At 45.3% G+C, this 21,047-nt stretch overlaps 1 protein-coding gene across 2 annotated transcripts in view; it reads left to right on the top strand.

Annotated features, from left to right (window-relative positions):
• The window catches only part of SORT1 (sortilin 1), a 61,914-nt gene that overhangs the window by 21,341 nt on the left and 19,526 nt on the right, over positions 1–21,047 (top strand). The window contains exons 3-9 of one of the 2 annotated variants that reach the window (XM_045801583.2): positions 303–376; positions 9,461–9,563; positions 10,093–10,257; positions 13,899–13,972; positions 16,720–16,769; positions 17,608–17,738; positions 20,359–20,503. In XM_045801583.2, coding sequence (XP_045657539.2) covers positions 303–376; positions 9,461–9,563; positions 10,093–10,257; positions 13,899–13,972; positions 16,720–16,769; positions 17,608–17,738; positions 20,359–20,503 — 742 coding nt within the window. The remainder of the gene's footprint in view (positions 1–302; positions 377–9,460; positions 9,564–10,092; positions 10,258–13,898; positions 13,973–16,719; positions 16,770–17,607; positions 17,739–20,358; positions 20,504–21,047) is intronic. The other variant, XM_045801584.2, reaches the window with a different exon arrangement.

The following is a 21,047-nucleotide window of genomic DNA, read 5'->3' as shown; positions in this document are numbered from 1 at the left end:
TGAGACTATCTTACAATAATAGGAACACAAAAGAGTTAAACCCTTCCTTTATTATAATGTATAGTTGATTAGCTCTGCCTTACTACTTCAAGTGTATGTGATGGGATCATTTCAACAAAATGAGTTGAGATCTTGAGTCATTGTGAACCCTGGAAACGTGGTCCTTCTTGGTTTTCTGATATTACAGTATGGGCTACCGTAGGGCTCTTGGCAATCTTTTAGATGTTGATTTAATCCCATCACATGCAAGCATGTAATTGGACTATCTTTCTTATTGACTGCATGCTTTTGTCTCTTCCCAGATCATTCTAGTCTTGACTACCTTCCATGTACCACTGGTAATTATGACTTTCGGACAGTCCAAGCTATATCGAAGGTGAGATGTATAACATGTGGCTGGGGCATTGGCTGAGTAACACATTGTGAATGTAAGTTCTCTACTTTTATAGACATGATGGAGTCTAAAAGCTGATTTAAAGGATCTTGTAGCCATCTTAAATTTTCACCAGACTGTCACACTCAGCACACTGAGTGTCTGCTTAGCAACCTGAAGAAGTATGGAAAGGGATCTAGTTCCAAGGAGATTAGGCTGACCTCACTGAGTGGCAAAACAATAAAGGAAGATGAAGGAAGAGTCCGTAGGGATCTGTATCTCTTCATTTAAATGGGTGTATATTTGGGGCGCCTGGGTGGCTCAGCCGTTAAGCGTCTTCCTTCGGCTCAGGTCATGATCCCAGAGTCCTGGGATCGAGCCCCATGTTGGTCTCCCTGCTCAGCGGGAAGCCTGCTTCTCCCTCTCACTTGCTTTTGTTCCCTCTCTCGCTGTCTCTCTCTGTCAAATAAATAAATAAAATCATTAAAAAAAATAAAATAAAATAAAAAATAAATGGGTATATATTTGTGGGAAGGTAGCATAGAGTTTAACCATCTTTCTATTTATTATGAGTTTTTTTATATCCCTGAAATAACACAAAATGGTTTTTATATCCCTGAAATAACAGTCCTCACTGTACCTTTCAAGCGAATGTGATTTATCTGACAACAAAGTGGACACATATATTGAGCCCTAAATAGCTTGTTTCCAGATCAGGAGGAAGTTCTCAGGTCAGACCTAACCCAAGGGCATCATGGTGTTCACACTGGTAATGATGGTGGCAGTGTATGTTCAGGAACGATAATCTATCCTGTGACATCTACAAAGCTTCAGAGTTGTCTTCTCAAAGGTACAGCGTGGTTAAATAGTAGGTTCTTTCCCTTAATTATAAGATTCAAGACCAGCTAAGTCTCAGAAATTGCTGATTATCTTCTCAGTCATTTGTGTCTATCCCATTTTCCCCCCAAGAAAGAAAGATGACATCCCAGCAGATGACATAAAACTGCCCCCCCCCCCGGGGCCAAGGGACCTCCCAAGAGCCATTGTACTCTCTCAGGGTTCCTTCTTTGACTGTTGGTCTTGGTCCAGGAGGGCGTGAACCCATGCTGATTCTCTGAGGTGGGTCAGCCCAACCTCCCTTCCCTAGTAGGCGTGATCACTGGCGGCTGCTCCTGAGCCTGGAGCCTGGGCTCACTGCTGAAGCACAGTGATGTGGGCTTCAAAATTGGCCAAGAAGGAATTGCCATCTTGAAATTGCTGTACGCTCCATGAAAGCAAGGTTCTTGACTAGCCCGGGGTTCTCCACCAACCAGCCCAACAGCTGACTCACAGCAGGCAAGCAGTACATACTAATTGAATGAATGAACACCTTGGCTTCTCTATAATTTTTAGGCTGATAGTATTTTTTATTTGTTTGATAAAGATTGACAATGCCTCGTAGAATCCCAGTGCTAGAAAGGGCTATAATTTGTAGGTGATTTTGTTTATTCAGAACAGTAGTTGAAGGATTTCAGACAGATGAAAGTATCCTGTTCAGGGAGGGAAAATTTTTTTTTTTTTTTAATTTGTAACTTCAGTAACTCTTCGTTTAAAAAACCTTGCTGTCAGAAAATCTTTATGATACAGTTTTTCTTACCAGTTTACCTTTCATGATAAAAGCAAAACAACCATATTATAAAACAACCATATTATAAAATTTTAAAAGAAAAAAATTCACCCTAGAACGTAAATTATTTACACTTAATTTATTTACACTTTATTATCTTGATTTTTCCCTGTCACATTAATCATATGGCTACATAGTCTTGGGAAGCAGCGTGGTCCAGGGTTAAGTTGCCAGATTGTGTTGGCAAACAGGCCTGGGATTGGATCTCAGCACTGTCATTTGCAAGCAGAATGAACTCGAACAAGTCATTTAGCCTCCCTCAGTTTTTTGTCACCTGTAAGGGAAAGGCGGTAATAATGGTCACCGTAGAACCGTTGCAGGCCGTACTTTGCAGAGGTTGGCGTGGAGCAGGAGCGTAGTGGGGCTAGCGGCCGTCGTGCCGACAGCCGGGGACGGCACGTAGCCAGCTCATGCTGGCGCTGCTGTCACCAGTTGTAAAGATGAATTTGAAAGCCTTTGGCGCCAGTTGGCAAAGAGTGACTGCCCGCCCCCAGATGCTTCCGTGGCTTCTACGAACGCCCACATACCCTTGCCCCTGCCGACGTGCAAGTATTACTAACAGCTGGCGTGACAGCCTATCTCCATTCCGCCTGGTGAGTGCTCAGGCCCTGTGATTTTTCATATCCCTGCATCATTTTGTTAGATTGACAGAACTTACTTAATCGCTATCCTCGTGGACACTTAGGTTGTAGCTGATGTTTTCAGTATTACTCATGCCGCTGTGGTAAATATCACACGTTTGCGTCATAGAAGACGCTGATCTCCAGTTCGTTCTTTAGTAGCAGGTGAAAACCTCTCTGATGGATCCCTACCTGCTGTGAAGGCTGTTCACTAAACTCTTCCCTCTCTCTCCAGGTTGAGTTATCTTCTATACCTCTTGCCTTGGCCACTTTCTTGCTGGCCTTCTGAATTCACTTTTTCCTGTCTACACTGCTCTTGAAAGCGTGTGGCTAGACCGGTCCGTGAGTCATACCCAGGGGGGAGTGAAATGTGTTTTCAGGACTCTGTTTCCCACTTTTCTACTTTTCAATTTTGCGCTTGCTTTAAGTCAACCAAAAAACAAAACAAAAGCGGGACCAGTAAGTGTTACTGTTAAAATACGGACGAGCCTCTGACTCAGCCCTTCCCGTCCTGTATCTGTCTGGTATTGTGAGAGCCCCTAGCGCGCTTGACCAGAGGGCAGCCGCTTGTTTCTCGTGTGGCCTCGGGGACTGAGCTGCTCCTGCTTCCTGTCGCACAGCAGCTTCTTGTCTGGTGGTGTTTTGTTTTTGCCAAGGTCATTTTGAATATTAATTCTTTCCTCCCTGCTGTGCAGTGAGCGCTCTTCCAGAGTTTAGGTGGAGACTGTAAAGAGGCCTCCTTGCTTCTCCCACGGGGCTGGCCTGGCGCTCTGAAGGGACCTGTGTGGTCCGGCCGCTGGCGGAGGGGCTCTTGTGGCTTCGGAGGGGAGGGGGCAGCTTGATGAAGAGGAGTCCTGAACGCGCTCAGGTTGCCCAACAGAAAAATAAAATAAAAGCCTGTCGGATCCCCTCCGAAGACGCTTCTGTTTTTCACAGCGCTCCCGATTATATTATTTACCAGATTATCTTTCTGTACTGTATCTTATGTGGTCAAAGGTTCATTTGGTAATCAAATAAAAGGCACTTGATCGCGTGCCAGCTGCTCCGAGTCTTACGGCCCAGAGGCTCAGAGGAATAGAAGGAAGTTGTGTCTGTTACCTACGCCGAGTTAGAGGGAAATACACTTTGATCTTCAGGGTACAAAAAAGAATTGTGGGAAGATTAGGGAAATAATAAGTAACGTCCCTAGGCATTGATAATTAGGTAAAATTGAATAATATATTAATGTCTTCAATTTAAAGGAGTTATATTTGAGTAGCTTAAATTTTGATCCTCCAATAAGGAATAATTTATGTAATAGATTGTAAAGTACATTCGCCTCTTTCAAATGTGAAGTTAAAAAGAAATAAACCATACCTATGGTTAAGATGATAATTTGGTTTTTGGTAACTGAAATACGTTTTGCATGCTTTTGTTCGATGGCCTCTTGAGTCTAACTTTTCACGGTAAGATCAACTTACTGAAACACGTGTACACATTATTCTACACCAAAATTCTGTGCCCCGTTACCCCAGACCTGCTGCTATTTGGGGGCGCCTGGGTGGCTCAGTCGGTTCAGTGTCCTACTCTTGATTTGGCCCAGGTCGTGATCTCAGGGTCGTGAGATCGAGCCCCTCATCATTGGGCTCCGCGCTCATCGGGGAGTCTGCTTGAGATTCTCTTTCTCCCTCTCCCTCTGCCCCTCCCGCCCATAAATAAATAAATAAAAACCCTGCTATTTTTTTGTGATTTTTATTTCCTATCAAGAGTCGTTCAACTTTTGGAAATTAGTAAGGGCATCTTGACATGACTAAATTTCACATTAAATTTTATTCCATAGTCAATGTAAATGTTTAAGGATGTTACTTGAGGTAAAAAAAAAAAAAAAGTTAATGCAAAGGTATCAGCAGATATTAAAGCAAAGCGTAGTAAACTGGCTTCTCCAAGATATCCTGTACGACAGCCTTTTTAATGATACGCTTGGTTCAGTTTTCACTGCAGTAGATTATTAATAATGACTATATATTTTAGTCACAAGGTTAGCATGAATTCATTACAAAATATATTTCACTGCTTTTTTTTCTTAAAGAAAAAGTTTATTAAAATGTATGATGATGGCATTTTTACTACAGCTTCACTTTTACAAACTTAGGGCATATAAAAATCATGAAACTAGGTGGTTTTCATCATTTAGGAGATATTCCCATTAAAATACATATTAGAATTGCCTTGTCAACCAAAGCAAAATAGGGACACCGGCTGCATACTCATGTTCCTTCTGATTAAAAGTTCCAGGATTTTATTCACAATATATTACCCCCTTTATTTGCCCACCTGTATTTTCAAAGTTTCTACAGAAAACATGTATCCTTTTTTCAGTAAGAAAAAAATGATAAAATATTAAAATAAAAAGACATAAGGTAGCATTAGACGGTGGGGAGTAAAAAAAAAAGAGAGAGAGAGACTGAAGTATCGGGAGTTCAGCTTAATGTGAATCCAAATTCTGCCCGTTCTACTGGCTGGTCTGTGGTTTCGGGTCTGCTTTTAATGTTCCACATCTTAACAAGCTACCTTCTCTCCCTGTTGGTCTCTTAACTGGAGGTCTCAATGCAGTTGGTTGGCATTTTTCTGTGGGGTCGCCATGTACACTGAATTGTCGAGTATGGAGCCATTGCTCCCCGGGGAAAGAAAAAAAGATTCCAGCTCCTGCAAACCTCTGCTCACAACATTCGTTTTTGTTCATTGATCAGTACATGATCTCGTTTTGTTTTTTTTTAAGCTCTTATTTATTTGACAGAGAGACAGCCAGCGAGAGAGGGAACACAAGCAGGGGGAGTGAGAGAGAAAGAAGCAGGCTCCCAGTGGAGGAGCCTGATGTGGGGCTTGATCCCATAACGCCGGGATCACGCCCTGAGCCGAAGGCAGACGCCTAACGGCTGCACCACCCAGGCGCCCCCGTACATGATCTGGTTTCATGTGCGTTTCTGTTGGAAGACACCTTACTGAATGTATACTGTTGATTCATTAACGTTGAGCTCGTACCTCATGCCCAGAAGACGCTTGTCTAACTCACGTGGTTTCTCCGTAAGGCACATCAGAGCCTTCTTGTGCTCAGGAACACCAGCCCTTTACCATCGTGCTCTTCTGTGCAGCAGAATCACCAGCAAAACCACAGAAGTGCAAAATGTGTGGCACTTAGTAGACTGCGAAGAAGACACTTACTAACAGGCTAAGAGCTGGCCCAGGAAGGCACAGTGTCCCCTTACCAGCCCTCAGCGGGGAGTGTGCGTGCAGGGTTACTCAAATGTTCCTCACTCTGTGCGTGCCTGCGAATGACGGCAAAAGAGCCTCGAGTAAGGGTCACAAATACATCTGAATGAGTAGTCAGATTTGCAAAATGGGATCTAGGAACAATAAGGATCTGCCGTATAAGCTTTCCTGATTAGTGAAAACTACAAAACAGCAGTTTGGATCCTTTTAAAGTTTGTCGCCATCCTTGTTGCTTTTATGTTGCAATTTATAGCAACTTCATCATGACAAAAATGAACTAAAGAGAGAAACGGTGAGGCCTAAGAGCCAACCAAACAAGGGTATCTATGCTTGTCTGTTTGTTTTAAGAGAGAGAGTGTAGGTGCACGTGCCTGAGGGGGGGAGGGCAGAGGGAGAGAGAGAATCTTAAGCATGCTCCGCACGGAGCCTGACTCGGGGCTCGATCTCACGACCCCGAGATCATGACCTGAGCTGAAATCAAGAGTCAGATGCTTCCCTGAGTGAGCCACGCAGGCGCCCCGTATGCTTGTTTGATTGTTGAGAAAAATAAAATGTAAGAGTGTCTGAGATACCGTAGAACTCTCATGCTGTTACTTTTCATTAAATGTCTGTGGTTCGGATGCCTGGTGTCACAAGTTCCAATATATTATGAATGAAAAGTCCTCAAAAACAAGGCTCTAATTTTTGAGTATTGACGTTTGCGTTGAGTGTCGGTATGTGAGTCTCCCGGAAAAACCCGCTTTGAGTGCTTCATCCTGCTAGGAATTTTGGTGCTCTGTCTTACTAGCAGTCCCATGTGATGATTACTTTTTTTTTTCATTTATTTTAATAATGTCTAGATCTTTCTTGTTCTTTGGGGGTATTGGGTTCTAGTCTGAAAATATTTGTATTTTAACACTTTCTTCAGCTGCAAGTATGTGCATAATCTTGTGTGTGTTTACAGCACAGAGACACGCATAAGTGATCATTTATTTTTGGCAACCAGAAATTGGTTATTTTTTTATTCAAAAGATTTGTTTCTAAAGCAGATGGTTTCACAGGATTTACTTATCATTTGACTGCTGTTCATGACACTATTAATTATCTTATGGATTTTGAAAAGTAGATTTATTTGTCAAGATGTCGCATTGATTTCCTCTTCCTGATGTATGTTGTGTGCTGATAGAAAATAAAGCTACTTTTTTATTTTTTTAAGATTTTATTTATTTGAGAGAGAGAGAGAGAACGCAAGCAGGGGCAGGAGCAGAGGGAGAGGGAGAAGAAGGGGGAAGGAATCTCAAGCAGGTGCCCTGAGCATGGAGGCTGATGCAGGGTTCAGTCCCACGACCCTGAGATCATGACCTGAGCTGAAACCAAGAGTTGGACTCTTAACCAGCTGAGCCACCCAGGTGCCCCAAATAGAGCTACTTTAAAATGAAGTGTTAAAATATATTCCTTGGCCTTTGATGGCCTTAGCAGAACCCTACACAAATCCTAGCTGGTCGATACTACTCCTCTGTGCTCCAGTTTTTTTTTTTTAAGTGGCCAAAGTAGTGTCGCAGAGGATTTTTTTTGTTTTGTTTTGTTCATGTTGCTTTCTTTTCTGAAGGGCAGGGATGTGTTTGTTGTGCCAAGTTCTTAAAAAGCAAGCAGGCTTGCCAACAGGTTTGTGGAAGTTCCCTGGGGATGTCATGCAGAAGGGGAGATTTGTGAGCTGGTGGTGAGCAAGCCACTACAAACCCCTCCAGATGGTTGTCAGAGCGATTGAGGACGTGGACGTGTCGTAGCGCTAGGGAGTGTTTACGCATATCCCTGTGACCCGCCGTCCCAGGCTAAGAACCCTTCTTTGCTCCAAAGCCAAGGAAAGGGTAGTCAAGAATCAGTTGGGTGGTGCCTAATCCCGACTTTGTTGAGGAAGAGTCTTTCAGACAACTTGAAGTCCTGCGTAGATCGCTTTAGCGTGGTGTCAGGGACCTGCGCAAACCCTCGAGACACCGCCTTCCTGTCTGCCTCCAGCTTCCTCTTAGCCCATCTTTGCTGCCAGGCCACACGCCCTGGCAGGATCGTGGAAGTCTCCAGGTCGTAAGAGAAAAGCTCCTCACGAATAATTAAAAGTTACCTCTAGTACAGGACTGAGAGTTACAAGAGAATTGCACTGAAGTTTCAGTTTTGCCCTTGATTAACTGGTCGACTTTTGACCAGTTGCCTCCTTGAACCTCACCATCTGTGAGATGAGGGAGTTGGACAAGAGGTTCTCCTCTGTCCCTTGCATCTCATGTGTTCCGTGTTCTGCGGTTCTGTGATTCTTTATTTGTTGAGGCTGCTACCAAAACTGTACCATTTGTTAAGTCGTATATTATATCAGTGCAGACCACGGAACGTTGCGTTTATCCCTGGGCAACTAACGTGCAACACCCAGTGGTTAGATTTCACGGCTGCGAAGGTGTTGGCTTCTACAGCGCACTTTAGCGGACGGCGCACAGCATGAAGCCTGTCGGAGGCAGATAGCTTCTGACTTCTTTGCTTTTGGTTTTCCAACTCTAAACATGGAATTGAGTACGTCTCAAAAATATTGTTGGAATGAACTTTCGGGAAAAGCTCTGACAACCTGAGATGAGATGAAGTTTGTTTTCCCGAACGGTGTTCTGCGTGCGGCGTGCGGTAGCTACCGGTGCCTGGTACGGCCCCTCCGGGAGTGGGGGACCCTCAGGACTCCTGCTCCCCGTTTGCAGCTTTATCAGTAGTACTGCACGTGACTAGATTCGTTGGAGGCCTTTGGGTACATTTAGCGGACATCCCAACCCAAACTAGCCTGAATAATAAGGGGATGAACGGCTCCTAACTAAATACAGAAGAAGGATGGGCCTCAGTGTTCGTTCAATCCAGTGTCATAGACTCTGCTTCTCTAGAATTCCAGAATTCCCTCAGCAGTTCTCTCCACTTCTTTGGATTGTTTTTCAAGTTGTGTTCTCATCGTGCCAGAATGCTTGTAGCAGTTTTTTTGCTTTGTATTCGCATAGGACAGTGGTGGGGTTTCTGAACCTCTGTATTACACGTGGGGTCAGATCGTGTTTGCTTGTTGTGAAACCGTGCTGTGCCCTTTACCCCCTCGATGCCAGCAGCACCTCCCCCTGGGCTGTGATCATCGTGAATGTCTCCAGACATGGCCACGGGTGTGCAGTGGCGGGGGAGGGGGGTGGCTCTCAGAAAGACACTGATTGAGAACCACTGGGCTGAAGGAAGACAGATCATTTTGTAAGGCGGGTGTCTGAAGTATAAAGAAGTGTGTTTTCCTCAAAGACTCCCAATTTCCCCCTTTTGTCTTATTGGCTCAACCTGGGTCACTCCCCATTTCTGACCCCATCACTGGTAAGGGGGTGGAATTTCCTTCAGACTGCTCAGGCCCTCCACTGGAGCTAGAGATGGAATCCACTCCCCTGGGGTAACTGTGCAGGGGAGGGTGGTGAGGGCCTCAGCGAAGCCGGTGGGGTGGGGTCGCGGGAAGCCAGGCAGCTGCCCGGCAGTGTCCTTGACCACCGCATTCTAAATGTGTCTTGCTTTTCTTCCTCTCAGCGAGGACTATGGGAAGAACTTTAAGGATATTACAAATCTCATCAACAACACCTTCATTCGGACTGAGTTTGGCATGGCTATCGGTCCTGAGAATTCTGGAAAGGTGCGACTCCTTCGTACGCAGATGAAGCTGTGCTTGGTACCACGCGCGGGCTGTCAGATGATGATGTTGCAATGGCCCGGTTGTATACAGCAGTATATTTAGTTTGCTGTTAGTGCATTTTAAAATTAAACATAATTTAGTGCTGTTCATAAAGGAATGGAATTCAACACACAGGTTCTTCTTTTTTTTTTCCTTGGTCCCTATCCAAGATCCAGCCGAGCTCTTTGTAATTACGTAGTGGTTGTTTGGCGTCACAATGTATAATCCGCAAAACAACATTTTAGTCTTTGGGCCACTAGCTAATCTCAGATTAAGCGGCTAAATTCCTAGTTCTGTTGCACTGTTTCAGGGGAGGGAAATATGTGTTATAGGACTAATACTTGAGGAGTGCAGTACACCAACTAATCCGTTTTTGTAACTCCTCTTAGTGTTGGGATTTTCTTAACGACTATCTGGTGAAAACGGTGTGAGAACGTCTGTGCTTTTACAGTATTACACTCTGACTCTGAACGTTTTTCTCCCTAATCAGGTGATTTTAACAGCAGAGGTGTCTGGAGGAAGTCACGGAGGAAGAATCTTCAGATCATCAGATTTTGCCAAGAACTTTGTTCAGACCAATCTCCCTTTCCATCCTCTGACTCAGATGATGTATAGCCCTCAGAATTCTGATTATCTTTTAGCCCTCAGCACTGAAGTAAGTAGAGCTGAGGAACTGGTCTTGCTTTTTCGCGTTTTTATAGGCTCAAAATACACTGTTTTAAAAGAACCCTGTAGGAAATGCCTTTATATTGGACTGCTTTCTAGTGACTTCTTAAGGCACGAATTATGAATTTTTTGCATTTTTTTCCAGTTGATTTTCGTGTGCTATCTAGCTCAGACAAGGGTAGTATCTAGCCGGCGTTACATGTTTTTTTAAGCGAGTAGATGTGGTGTGCTATCAGAGTAATGAACCCGAAAATAGTTTAATGTAATCATTCTTGTGCTTCAAGGGGCAGGCATAAATTGTCAAACTCCTGATGGTACTGTTCCTTTGCTATGGCCAAACCATGTCTTCATAATTTTTTTTGTTAGTTCCCAGTATATAAAGCATATTGATTTCTGTCTTTGTTTTGTTTTATTTTTTTTTTAAGATTTTATTTATTTATTCGACAGAGAGAGAGACAGCCAGCGAGAGAGGGAAGACAAGCAGGGGGAGTGGGAGAGGAAGAAGCAGGCTCATAGTGGAGGAGCCTGATGTGGGGCTCGATCCCAGAACGCCGGGATCACGCCCTGAGCCGAAGGCAGACGCTTAACAACTGCACCACCCAGGCACCCTGATTTCTGTCTTTGATACTCCTGTATTAAATATCCTGAATTTTAAATCTCTGCGTCCCCTACCACGATTGCTATACTGTCCCCAGAAACCAGTGTCCCCCCCCCTTTCCCTTCCACCTCTCTTCGGAAAGCTCTCTGGGGGAGCACGTTTCACTTTTCCTTTCCCAGAGGACCAGTCTCCTTTACCATGGATTTTAAGGGCCCAAAGTGGCTGAGTTGCTAGACTATGATAATCAGAATTATACTTTACATTTGCATGGGCTCTTTCTCATCTTATTTCTTAGAGTGTGGTCTCCTGGCCAGCAATATCAGAGAGAAACCCCAGGGAGACTCGTTTAATATGCAGTTCATAGGCCCCGATCCAGACATAGTCCATCAGTGACTTTTGGTTTTGAGATGGCTAGTATTTTTAACAACTGAGTTGCTAGCTGAGTCTGCACACTAATATTTGAGAGCCTTTGCTGTGGTGACCATTGTGGGGACAGAAACCGGATCATCAGTGTGGACAAGTCAGACTGAGCAGAGGGGTAGCACGGGGAGGGTGAAGGCACTCAAAGAGCTGTCAGGGGTCTGGGCCTTCTGTGCAGATCTTTGAGCAGAGGGAAGGCTGGAAGACTCAAGGAGGTCAAAGTTAAGTTTAGCCAAAGAGGCCAGAGGAAGGAAACTGGCCTGCTGGGTAGGCCTCAGATCTTAAAGCAACAATTCCAGGAAGTTGGCCTCCAGCAGCTTGAACTATAGGCCCTTCAAGGGAGCAAAGAGACCCCCGGAGGAATGGACAGAATCACCAACCCCCCTTTTGACTACCCAATCGCTGTTACCAAGTGTCTTAAGATTATTGAAACATGCTATCCTCAGAAAGAGGTAGCCCCAGTCTGCTTTTATACCTCAAATTTCTTCCAGTTGAGGGTAAGTTGGAAATAAAAATTATCAGGGTTAGGGCACCTGGGTGGCACAGTCAGTTAAGCATCCACCTCTTGGTTTTGGCTCAGTTGTGAGATTGAGCCCCACATCAGGCTCCGTGCTGAATGTGGAGTCTGCTTATGAGTCTTTCTCTCCTCCTCCCCCCTGCACTTGCTTTCTCTCTCAAATAAATAAATAAAATATTTTAAAAAATCAGGGTTGAGAAGATGGACCAATGTGTACTGAAGTGCAAATAGGTGGCACCAGACCCTTTCCTATTTCCAAGTAGAGTTGGGTAAATTAGAAATGCTCGGAGGTGAACGTCACCCGAGGAGGAAGGAGTTACAGAAGGAGGAATGGTGGGTGAGAGTGGGGGAGCACTGTAGGTAAATTCTGCCTCGATCAGCCCCTTTTAATTTCACCTGTACCAGGACATCTCTGTCCCACCTGCCTGGGTCTGGGCCCAACAGGCTTGTGTTGCCAGTGGAACCGACATCGTCAGTCTTTATCTTACTGAGCTTCTGCTACGTTTGAAAATATTGGCCAGTCTCTCCTTTTGGGAACTCTGCTTGCTTGGCTTTTTTCTTACCTTCTAACCATTCCTTCCTGGTCTCTTTTGTAAACTCCTGTCAATCTGCCCTAAGTCCCTACTGCTCATTTCACTCTGAGCAATCTCTTCCACTCCGACCATTGTAACTGCCCCTGTAATGTGTACGATTCTCAAATCCGTATTTCTGGCTTCTTCCTAGGGCTTCAGATTTCTGTCTTGCTGCTTCCCTATTACACACACACACCCTCTGCCCTACAGGAAAAAGCTTCCAGTTCTACTGAATCTCGTTTCTAGATTCTTCCTGAGTCTGTTCCTCACAGCCATGGTTTAGAGCCTCACTAACTCTTTTTTTTTTTTTTTAAGATTTTATTTATTTATTTATTTATTTGAGAGAGAACGCATGAGCAGGGGGAGCAGCAGGCAGAGGGAGAAGCAGACGTCCTGCTGAGTAAGGAGCCCAACACAAGGCTCAATCCCAGGACCCCGGGATCATGACCTGAGCTGAAGTGAGACACTTAACTGAATGAGGCACCCAGCGGCCCCAGGGCTTCACTAACTCTTAATGAACCGATGTATCACTACTTTCTCACTACCTTTCCTGCTTCTGCTCTGAAACCCATCTTTCCCATTGCCATCCAAGTACTCCACCTTTAAAAAGGTAAAACTGAGGGGCGCCTGGGTGGCTCAGTCAGCTAGGTGCCTGACTCTTGATGTTTGGCTCGGGTTCTGTGATCTCGGGGTCGTGAGATCGAGCCCCGTGTCAGGCTCCACGCTAGGCATGGAGTCTACCTAAGATTCTCTCTCTCCCTCTGCCCTTCCCCTCCTTCCCCCACCCCATCCCTTACTCATGTGCACATGTGCTCTCTCTCTTTCTCTCTTTCAAAAAAAAATAAAGTAAAACCGTGGGCCCTCTGTGAGCTGGCCCTCACCTCTGTCCCTAGCATTAGCCCCTTCTTTCCTCACCTTGGAATTTGTGCTCCATCAGTGCGTGAAGGCTTTTAGCTCCTTGCCCACGCTGTGACGTTTTATCACCTCTCGCCTTGGCTAGTACTCGTGTGTATTTGCGCAATAACGTCCCATCTCCCCATTTGCCGCCTTTCGGTTTCACTGCTCATGATTTAATACTAGTTCAGCTGTCTTCACAAACCGTCACTGATGCATTGTCCCTCCCTCCCTTATTCTCACCCTGGAGACCGTGTTTCCATAACTTACCACGTTGTATCAGATTCTTACCCACGCCCCTTGTTAAACCGTGAGCTCCTCGAGAACGGGGAGTGTATCTTTTTTGTCTTTGTGTCCCCAGTGCAACATCTGGGACAGTGCCTGGCACACAGTAGGCACTTCATAAGCATTTGTCATTCCGAACTTCCAAAACCCTGCAGGGGCCCCACCACCCGTGTGTGTGTGTGTGTGTGTGTGTGTGTGTGTGTGTGTGTGGCATAGGCAGCTTGGATGCAACTTCAGTGTGTGTGTTTCCTGCCCTGACTGGTTAGATATGAATTATTAAAGGTCATACAAGCAGCTGCACAGGACAAAGCTGGAATTCTGATAAGTCATTTATAATCTTTCAGAATGGCCTGTGGGTGTCCAAGGATTTTGGGGGAAAATGGGAAGAAATCCACAAAGCAGTATGTTTGGCCAAATGGTGAGTAACAGAAGACTCCATCTGTGCAGAGCCCTGAACCTTTCCTGACGGTGCTGCCAGAAGTCACATGAACAAACATTGAGCACTGACTATGTGCCAAGTCGTCCTCAGGGTGCCATCAGGATATAAGGGGAGGGGAGGACACAGATCTTGACCTGGAGGAACTTCGAATTCTGCTGGGCAAGAATACTTCATCTCACTAAGTGTTAGGGTAGAAAGTATGAAACAGGGCCCAGGACCGAGTAGCTGCTGCCCGCAAAGGTTGATTCTCCATAAATGGTGACATCAGTCAGACTAGCATAAAATACAGCTTTGATCTGGGGACTTACGTACGTACTTCTCTGTGCCCAGATTCATATTCCCTCACCTAGAGATCCATTTCAGTTGTGCGGAATGTAGCAAGGAATCGGGAAGAAAGCTCAGAGAGCTTCCAGACCGTCAGAGTCACACTGTCCGTGCACCGAAAATCCTTCACTTGTCTCGGTGGGCCCCCCCCTGCCCCCCCCCCCCGGGGCCTCCCTAAGAGGATGCAGCGGCGCAGCTCTTCCTTGGGCGTCAGGTCACCTTTGTTCCAAGCTGGCTACTCAGTGGCTGAGCCTCTCTGGGCTTTCGTGTTTCCCCTTCATGAAAGGAGATTTTTGGGGGGAGTTTGGGGGATGGGGGAGCAAGAATTGAATTAAAAACCTTTATACCACCAAAATTCTGATTAGGCTCACACCCTCGTTTAGAGCCTCTTTTTTCTTTCTCTTTGACTAATTTCAGCAAATTTGTGAATCTAGTTTCCCTGTTGATAGCAGATGGGGGCCCGAGGTGGGGTACATGCTTGCTAACAGCCAGCACACGCCAGCATGAGAAGCCGCTGCTGAGAGCTCGCGGAGGCAGGAGAACTGTAGAAGCCAGCCGAAACAGAGGGACGCTAACAGGATGCGATCCTTTCGTGCTGGATCCAGAGAGCACGCGCAGCTCAGTGACTTCTGATGGGAACACGGTGTTACAGCACCATATGCTCGATGTTCGTGAACATGGCCCATAGTCCGAGCAAGAATTTAATATTTAATGTCCTCTACTTAGGGAGTCAGGGAGATGTGTAATAGAGGCATTGCCAGATATATCTACTGAAATTAAAATATTAAAAAAATATTGCTGGAAGTGGCCTTTTCCCAGAAACTGCTCGTAACGTGAGGTCTGTGCTGCGCCCCTGTGGTACACGGGCTTCGTCTGTATTCGGTCTGTGTGTTTTCGCAAATTGTGTTTGTGAAAGACGGTCTTATCAGGAAGGAAGTAGTTTTTAAAGGAACTAAGTTAATAAGTTGCTTCACTCTCAATGGACCTAAAGTATATAGGGCGTGTTCAAGTAAGACTGTAGTAAATTTTGGTCATTAAAACTCACCTTGATATATGCATATCAGATCACCACAGTGTGCCCTCTCAATGGTATTGGTCAGTTATGCCTTAATAAAGCCAAAAGAAACAAACAGAAAACTCATCTTTAAAACCGAACATTTAGGGATGCCTGGTTGGCTCAGTCGGTAGAGTGTGCAACTCTTGATCTCAGGGTCGTGGGTTCGAGCCCCACACTGGGTGTACAGATTACTTAAATTTAAAAAAAAAATCTTTTAAGAAAACCCTAAAAGTTCATTTTTAAATGGTATTTTATTTTGTAGGCTCTATAATATCTTTTATTTTTGTAACCCGTTTCTTTGATTAGTGTCTAAATATAAGATAACTGGCCTGCTGATAACTGTTTACTCACCTTTTAGATCTTTGATTTGTAGGAATTGACAGCCTGAAGTGCTGAAAGGACGTGATCAGACCCTGCACCTTGTGCTGGTGCTAATCCATAAGTACTATCAGGGTCTGAACCCACTTTCCTGCAAACTCCCTTTCCGAGGTCGAATTTAAATAATTCAACCTCTGACCTAGCTGTCTATCCGAGATGAAAGAGCTGAATTATTTAGCACATGCAAAGCATTGAACTAGGTTCTGAGGGGAAACAATAAAGCATAAAACCTCATACCTGGCCCGAAGAGCCCGACAATATAGCAGGAGAGCGAAGGCGTACACTGTTGGATTAAAGTCACTAAACAGGAGACAAAGGAGTGCCGAGCGGCTGGTACAGAACGGCACAGCGCTCTAGAACGAGCTTTCTCAACCTTGGCGCTCATGACGTTTTGGACTAGACGGTTCTTTGCTGTGGGGGAGTCGTCCTCTGCATCTCTGGCCTCTACCCACTAGATACTAGCAACAACTCCCCGTCCCCCAGTTGTGACAACTAGAAATGTCCCCTGTAAGACCCCCCCCCCCCGGTGGAGAATCACCGCTCTAGAAGTTTGCGGTAAAGAAGCTTCCCAGTTGGAGTGCCAGGGAAAGTTTCATGGAAGGGCTAGATTTTAAGCTGGAGCCTAAAGATTGTGAGGTTAGATCTGGTTATAGGAGAGGAAAAAAAGCATTTTAAGCCAGAAACAGGAAGAGCAAGTGCAAGAGGCAGATTTGGAGAGTAAACAGACCAGTCTGAGCAGCTGGAAGAGTTCACGTGGAGAGGTGGTGGACTGGGGGAAACGCTGGCGCGGGGCTGGGGGGCGCCTTGGCCGGTGCGGCTGGGGGAGTCTGGCGCCTGGCATCCCAGAGGGCCGTTTCGGCCGGCGCCTGTGGACGGAGCTTATCATTACTAGCCTTGCTTGGAGCTTTGCGACTGCGGTTGAGAGCAGTCTTGAACCAGTCTTTTCTCTGTCTTTGCCTCTCTGTAGGGGATCAGAAAACACCATCTTCTTTACCACCTATGCGAACGGCTCCTGCAGTAAGTATATTTTAGTTCCGAATAAGAGTGTCCTGTTGTCCATTCACAGTAGAACGTTCTGGGTTGTAAAAGGTAGAAACATCAAAGATCCTTCTTTCTCCTGTAATTTTAATAGCTAAGATCACTGCCAAGCATTTTAAAAATTTTGAAAGTACTGAGCCTAGACCAAATAAAAACGTAAGCTAAATTTAGCAATATATTTAAATAAAGTAAATATTAAGCTACAAACAATAACAAGTTGAAACGCGTTGTGATTTCTGCCAAAGAGCATGGAGGTTGTGTTTGTGTCGGTGGATGTTGTTGGCACCGTTTCTAAGCAGAAAGCATGGTCCTTCGTTTATTCATTCAACAAATTCATTTCATTTTTTCATTCATTGATTTGCACACCCGCAGTAGTATGCCCATCACTGTTCGAAGGATGGGGAGAGCAAGACACCTAAGCCCTTGTCTCATGGGGCTTGAATTCCAATAGGGGTATTAGACGATCAACAAGAAAACCAAAAACTCAAACAAGACCACTTAAAATAGAAAAAGATAAGTGTGTCGTGAAGAAAGCAAAACAGGATGCTGTGGCTATGACGTGTTCATGCAACACCGTATTTGAATTACGTAAACTCTGTCTTTCTGTCCAGTGCAAAACCTCACGTGTATAAAAATAAAACCCAAATGTGAATTTCCTGTGTCTAATGCCGTGTCATTTTACATTGTCGCCTGATTAACAAGCATAGGATTAAAAATCCTTTAGCTATAAAGTTGAGAACATTCCTCTAAAACAGTTGGTTTAAACTGGAGGCTCACCGGTATGTGCAATTTTAATTAATATTTTGTCTTGTTTAAGAAGCTGACCTTGGGGCACTGGAATTATGGAGAACTTCAGACTTGGGGAAAAGCTTCAAAACGATTGGTGTGAAGATCTACTCATTTGGTCTCGGGGGACGTTTCCTTTTTGCGTCTGTGATGGCTGATAAGGTGAGTGTTGCCTCTTTTGGAGGTTCTGAAATTTCTGGAAATATGTCTCGAATGGCCCCTTTTACTGCTAGTACTGGCAGAGTTGCTTCCCTCTTTGCAGCGTTTAGTGTCACTAACATTTGGAGGTGATTCTTTCTAGAGGCTGATTGATCCTTCTGGGCTACTGTGCACATCAGCCTGTTGTCACCGCATGAACACCCGCAGCCCCAGTGTCTGGACTTTACTCAGACACAGATACCTGAAAAAAAGCAGTCCACTTGCTCATTATCCAATAATGATAATAGAAATAGGTAATATTAATTAAGTACCCGCTATATTCTAGGTGCTGTTCTAGGCCCCAGGACTATAGCATTGAACCAAACAGATAAATGTCCTGCTCTCAGAGCTTACATTTAAATAGGGAATTAGATAGATCCTAAACTAATAAATATGACATTATAACATTAGGTAATGATTCAGGCTAAGAAGAACTCTATGACCGCTAGTAGCCGGAGCAGTCCTGTTCTAGATAAGGTGGCTTGGATGGGCCGTCTGAGACCCAGCTGAAGTGAGAGCATAGTTCTGTGCACATCTGGGCGGAAGGAGCAGTAAGCACAAAGACCCTCAGATTGGATCATGCTTGAAATGTTGAAGAAAAGTGAGAAGGGCAGCATGGCTGGAGCACAGAGGAGCATGGTCCAAAGACGGGAAGCCATGGTCAGATCAGAAAGACCTTTATAGGCCAAGATCTTGGCTTTTATTCTTCATGTGTCAGGAAGCTGTGAAAGGTTGTGAGCAGGGGAATGGCGTAAGTTGGCTTCTGTTTTGACAGAGTCGGTAGGTGCTGAATAGCCTGACAGGGGGCAGGAATGGGGGCACCAAGAGCAGCTAAGAGGCCATGACAGCAGTGAGAGAAATGGTAGGTTGTTGATGTGGACGAGGGAAGAAGGGCTGAGATCATGGATATATTGTTAACATATCGCCAAAAGGATTTGCTGATGAATTAGCCGTGGTTTGTGAAGGCATGAGAGGAACCAAAGGTAACTTTAGAATCTTTGCCCTGAGCAACCGGGTGAATGGTGGTACCATTTCCTGAGATGGCAAGAGAACTAAGTTTGTAGCAGGAAAATCAAGAATTCAGTTTTAGATATGACATGCCCACTAGATATCTAAGTGGAAATGTCGGGTAAGCATTTGGGTATATGCGTCCCCAAATTACATGGTGTATGAAGCTGCGTGACGCGATGATACCTTCTGGAGGACTGAGCGCGTGCTGGAGCACCCCAGCGACACTGAAGGGTTGGAAAGAGACGAGAATCCAGCAAAGACGACAGACGGAGGGCGGTGGGGAATCAGACAGGGATGCCACGAAAGCCAAGTGGAGAAAGTGTCTCAAGGAGGAGGAGCGATCAGCTGTGTGAAACTCAGCAGAGATGTGGAATGAGAGGAGTCCTGAGAATGGTCCAGTGGAGCTGGCGAAGTGGAGGTTGTCAGTGACCTTGACAAGTGCAATTTCTTCGGAGGACTGGGGTTAACGGGCTGATTACAGTGGGTTCAGAGAGAACGGGAGTGGAGATAGGGAAGTAGACACAGTAACTACACGGAACTCGCTCGAGCAGTTGCACAAAATCCCCCAGCGACCGTGGGAGCGGGTCCTCTTGCCTCGGTGTGTATCTGAGGAAATTGAGTAACTTGCTTAGGGTCGCCCAGAGCTAGAGCCGTGGCGGGAGTCAGACGTCCCGCCTCCGGAGGTGGCGTCCTGCAGTGTTCCGCTACTGTCTGCACCGTCAGCGTCCTCCCGGAAGCTTCTGAACTCTGGTTCCTACCTGTAGCAATGAGCAAGAGTGAAAGTCGGCGTCTAGGTATGAGCTAGAGAAGTAAGCTAAATGCACTTGGCACTGAACTTTAAAGAGTATTGAACGTAAGGCGGCGCTGGGACTGATTCTTGTGTCTAGTAGGTATCTGAAGCTGTTTATCAGAGAGGAGGTGTTAATTGCCTCCTTACCAGACTCCTTTTAGCAGATAAATGCTCCCTGGTCAGCTCCCTTGTATCGGCCACTTCCCCGGCTGTGCACGTGACCTTCGTTATGGCTGTTCACAGACACACACTTCCTGAAAGAGGAGACGTGTCACATCTTGACTTCCCTGTAACCTCCCAAGCATGGGTTTCATCTCCATTTTTAGACTCTTAATTATCTAATTCTTTGGATTATGCCAGGACTGTCTCAAAGGGACCAAACTTCTGTGCAACAATCCTCATTTTAAGAATTATCTGAGCAAGCATATGCGAATGGCTGTAAAGCCAAACTAATGATGGCCCTTAGCTCTATTGAAGGAAGTGGGAATGTCAGAGGTTGGGAAGATTATATTTTACAGGGCCATACCAGAGTGAAGAAGCCAAAGAGGAAGCCAGGATAGCCTTAACTTACAATAGAATGGATTGTTCCATGGCCTGGAACTTTGCTAGGGGTTAGAAATTGCTTTGGTAATTGGTACTGGGACTTGTCAATTAGAACAGTTGTACCTAGTGAGAAAATGGATAATGATACTCATAATTATGAAAAATAATGTTCCTATTCATGTCCCTGCACGGGGCATCTTGGCAGAAAATTAAAAAGATAAATATTGGCATTTGTTCCAGGATACAACAAGAAGGATTCATGTGTCAACAGATCAAGGGGACACATGGAGCATGGCCCAGCTACCTTCTGTGGGGCAGGAACAATTCTATTCTATTCTAGCAGCTAACGATGACATGGTGTTCATGCATGTAGACGAACCTGGAGGTAAGAGGCATTTTAGTGGCCCACCTTGAATGCATAGAGATGTAAGCTTCAAGTTTGTCTTTGAGCTTCCTCCTTACATGTTGACTTTCTCTCTTACTCCTGGGTATTTATTAGTGTCCTACTGAATACACTGTCTTGCAGATAATACGTAGTCTCTGTCAAGGAGGCCCCTTGTTTTGACTCTAGAGTATGGTTTAAGGGTGGGTCCAAGTATCCTAGCGCAGCGCTGCTCAAAGAATAGTCAGAGGACCGACACTGTTTGCTAGCTCTGTTACCAAGTAAGCACAGAAAGCAGTAGCAAGGGGCACCTGGGTGGCACAGTGGTTAAGCGTCTGCCTCCGGCTCAGGGCGTGATCCCGGCGTTATGGGATCGAGCCCCACATCAGGCTCCTCCACTATGAGCCTGCTTCTTCCTCTCCCACTCCCCCTGCTTGTGTTCCCTCTCTCGCTGGCTGTCTTTATCTCTGTCAAATAAATAAATAAAATCTTTAAAAAAAAAAAAAAAAAAAAAGAAAGCAGTAGCAAGCACTGAGAAACTCCTATA

Source organism: Ursus americanus, chromosome 12 (assembly GCF_024610735.1).
Source record: "Ursus americanus isolate L20-20 chromosome 12, mUrsAme1.1.p, whole genome shotgun sequence".
Taxonomy (NCBI): Eukaryota; Metazoa; Chordata; class Mammalia; order Carnivora; family Ursidae; genus Ursus; species Ursus americanus.
This window is presented reverse-complemented; position numbering and strand designations above follow the sequence as displayed.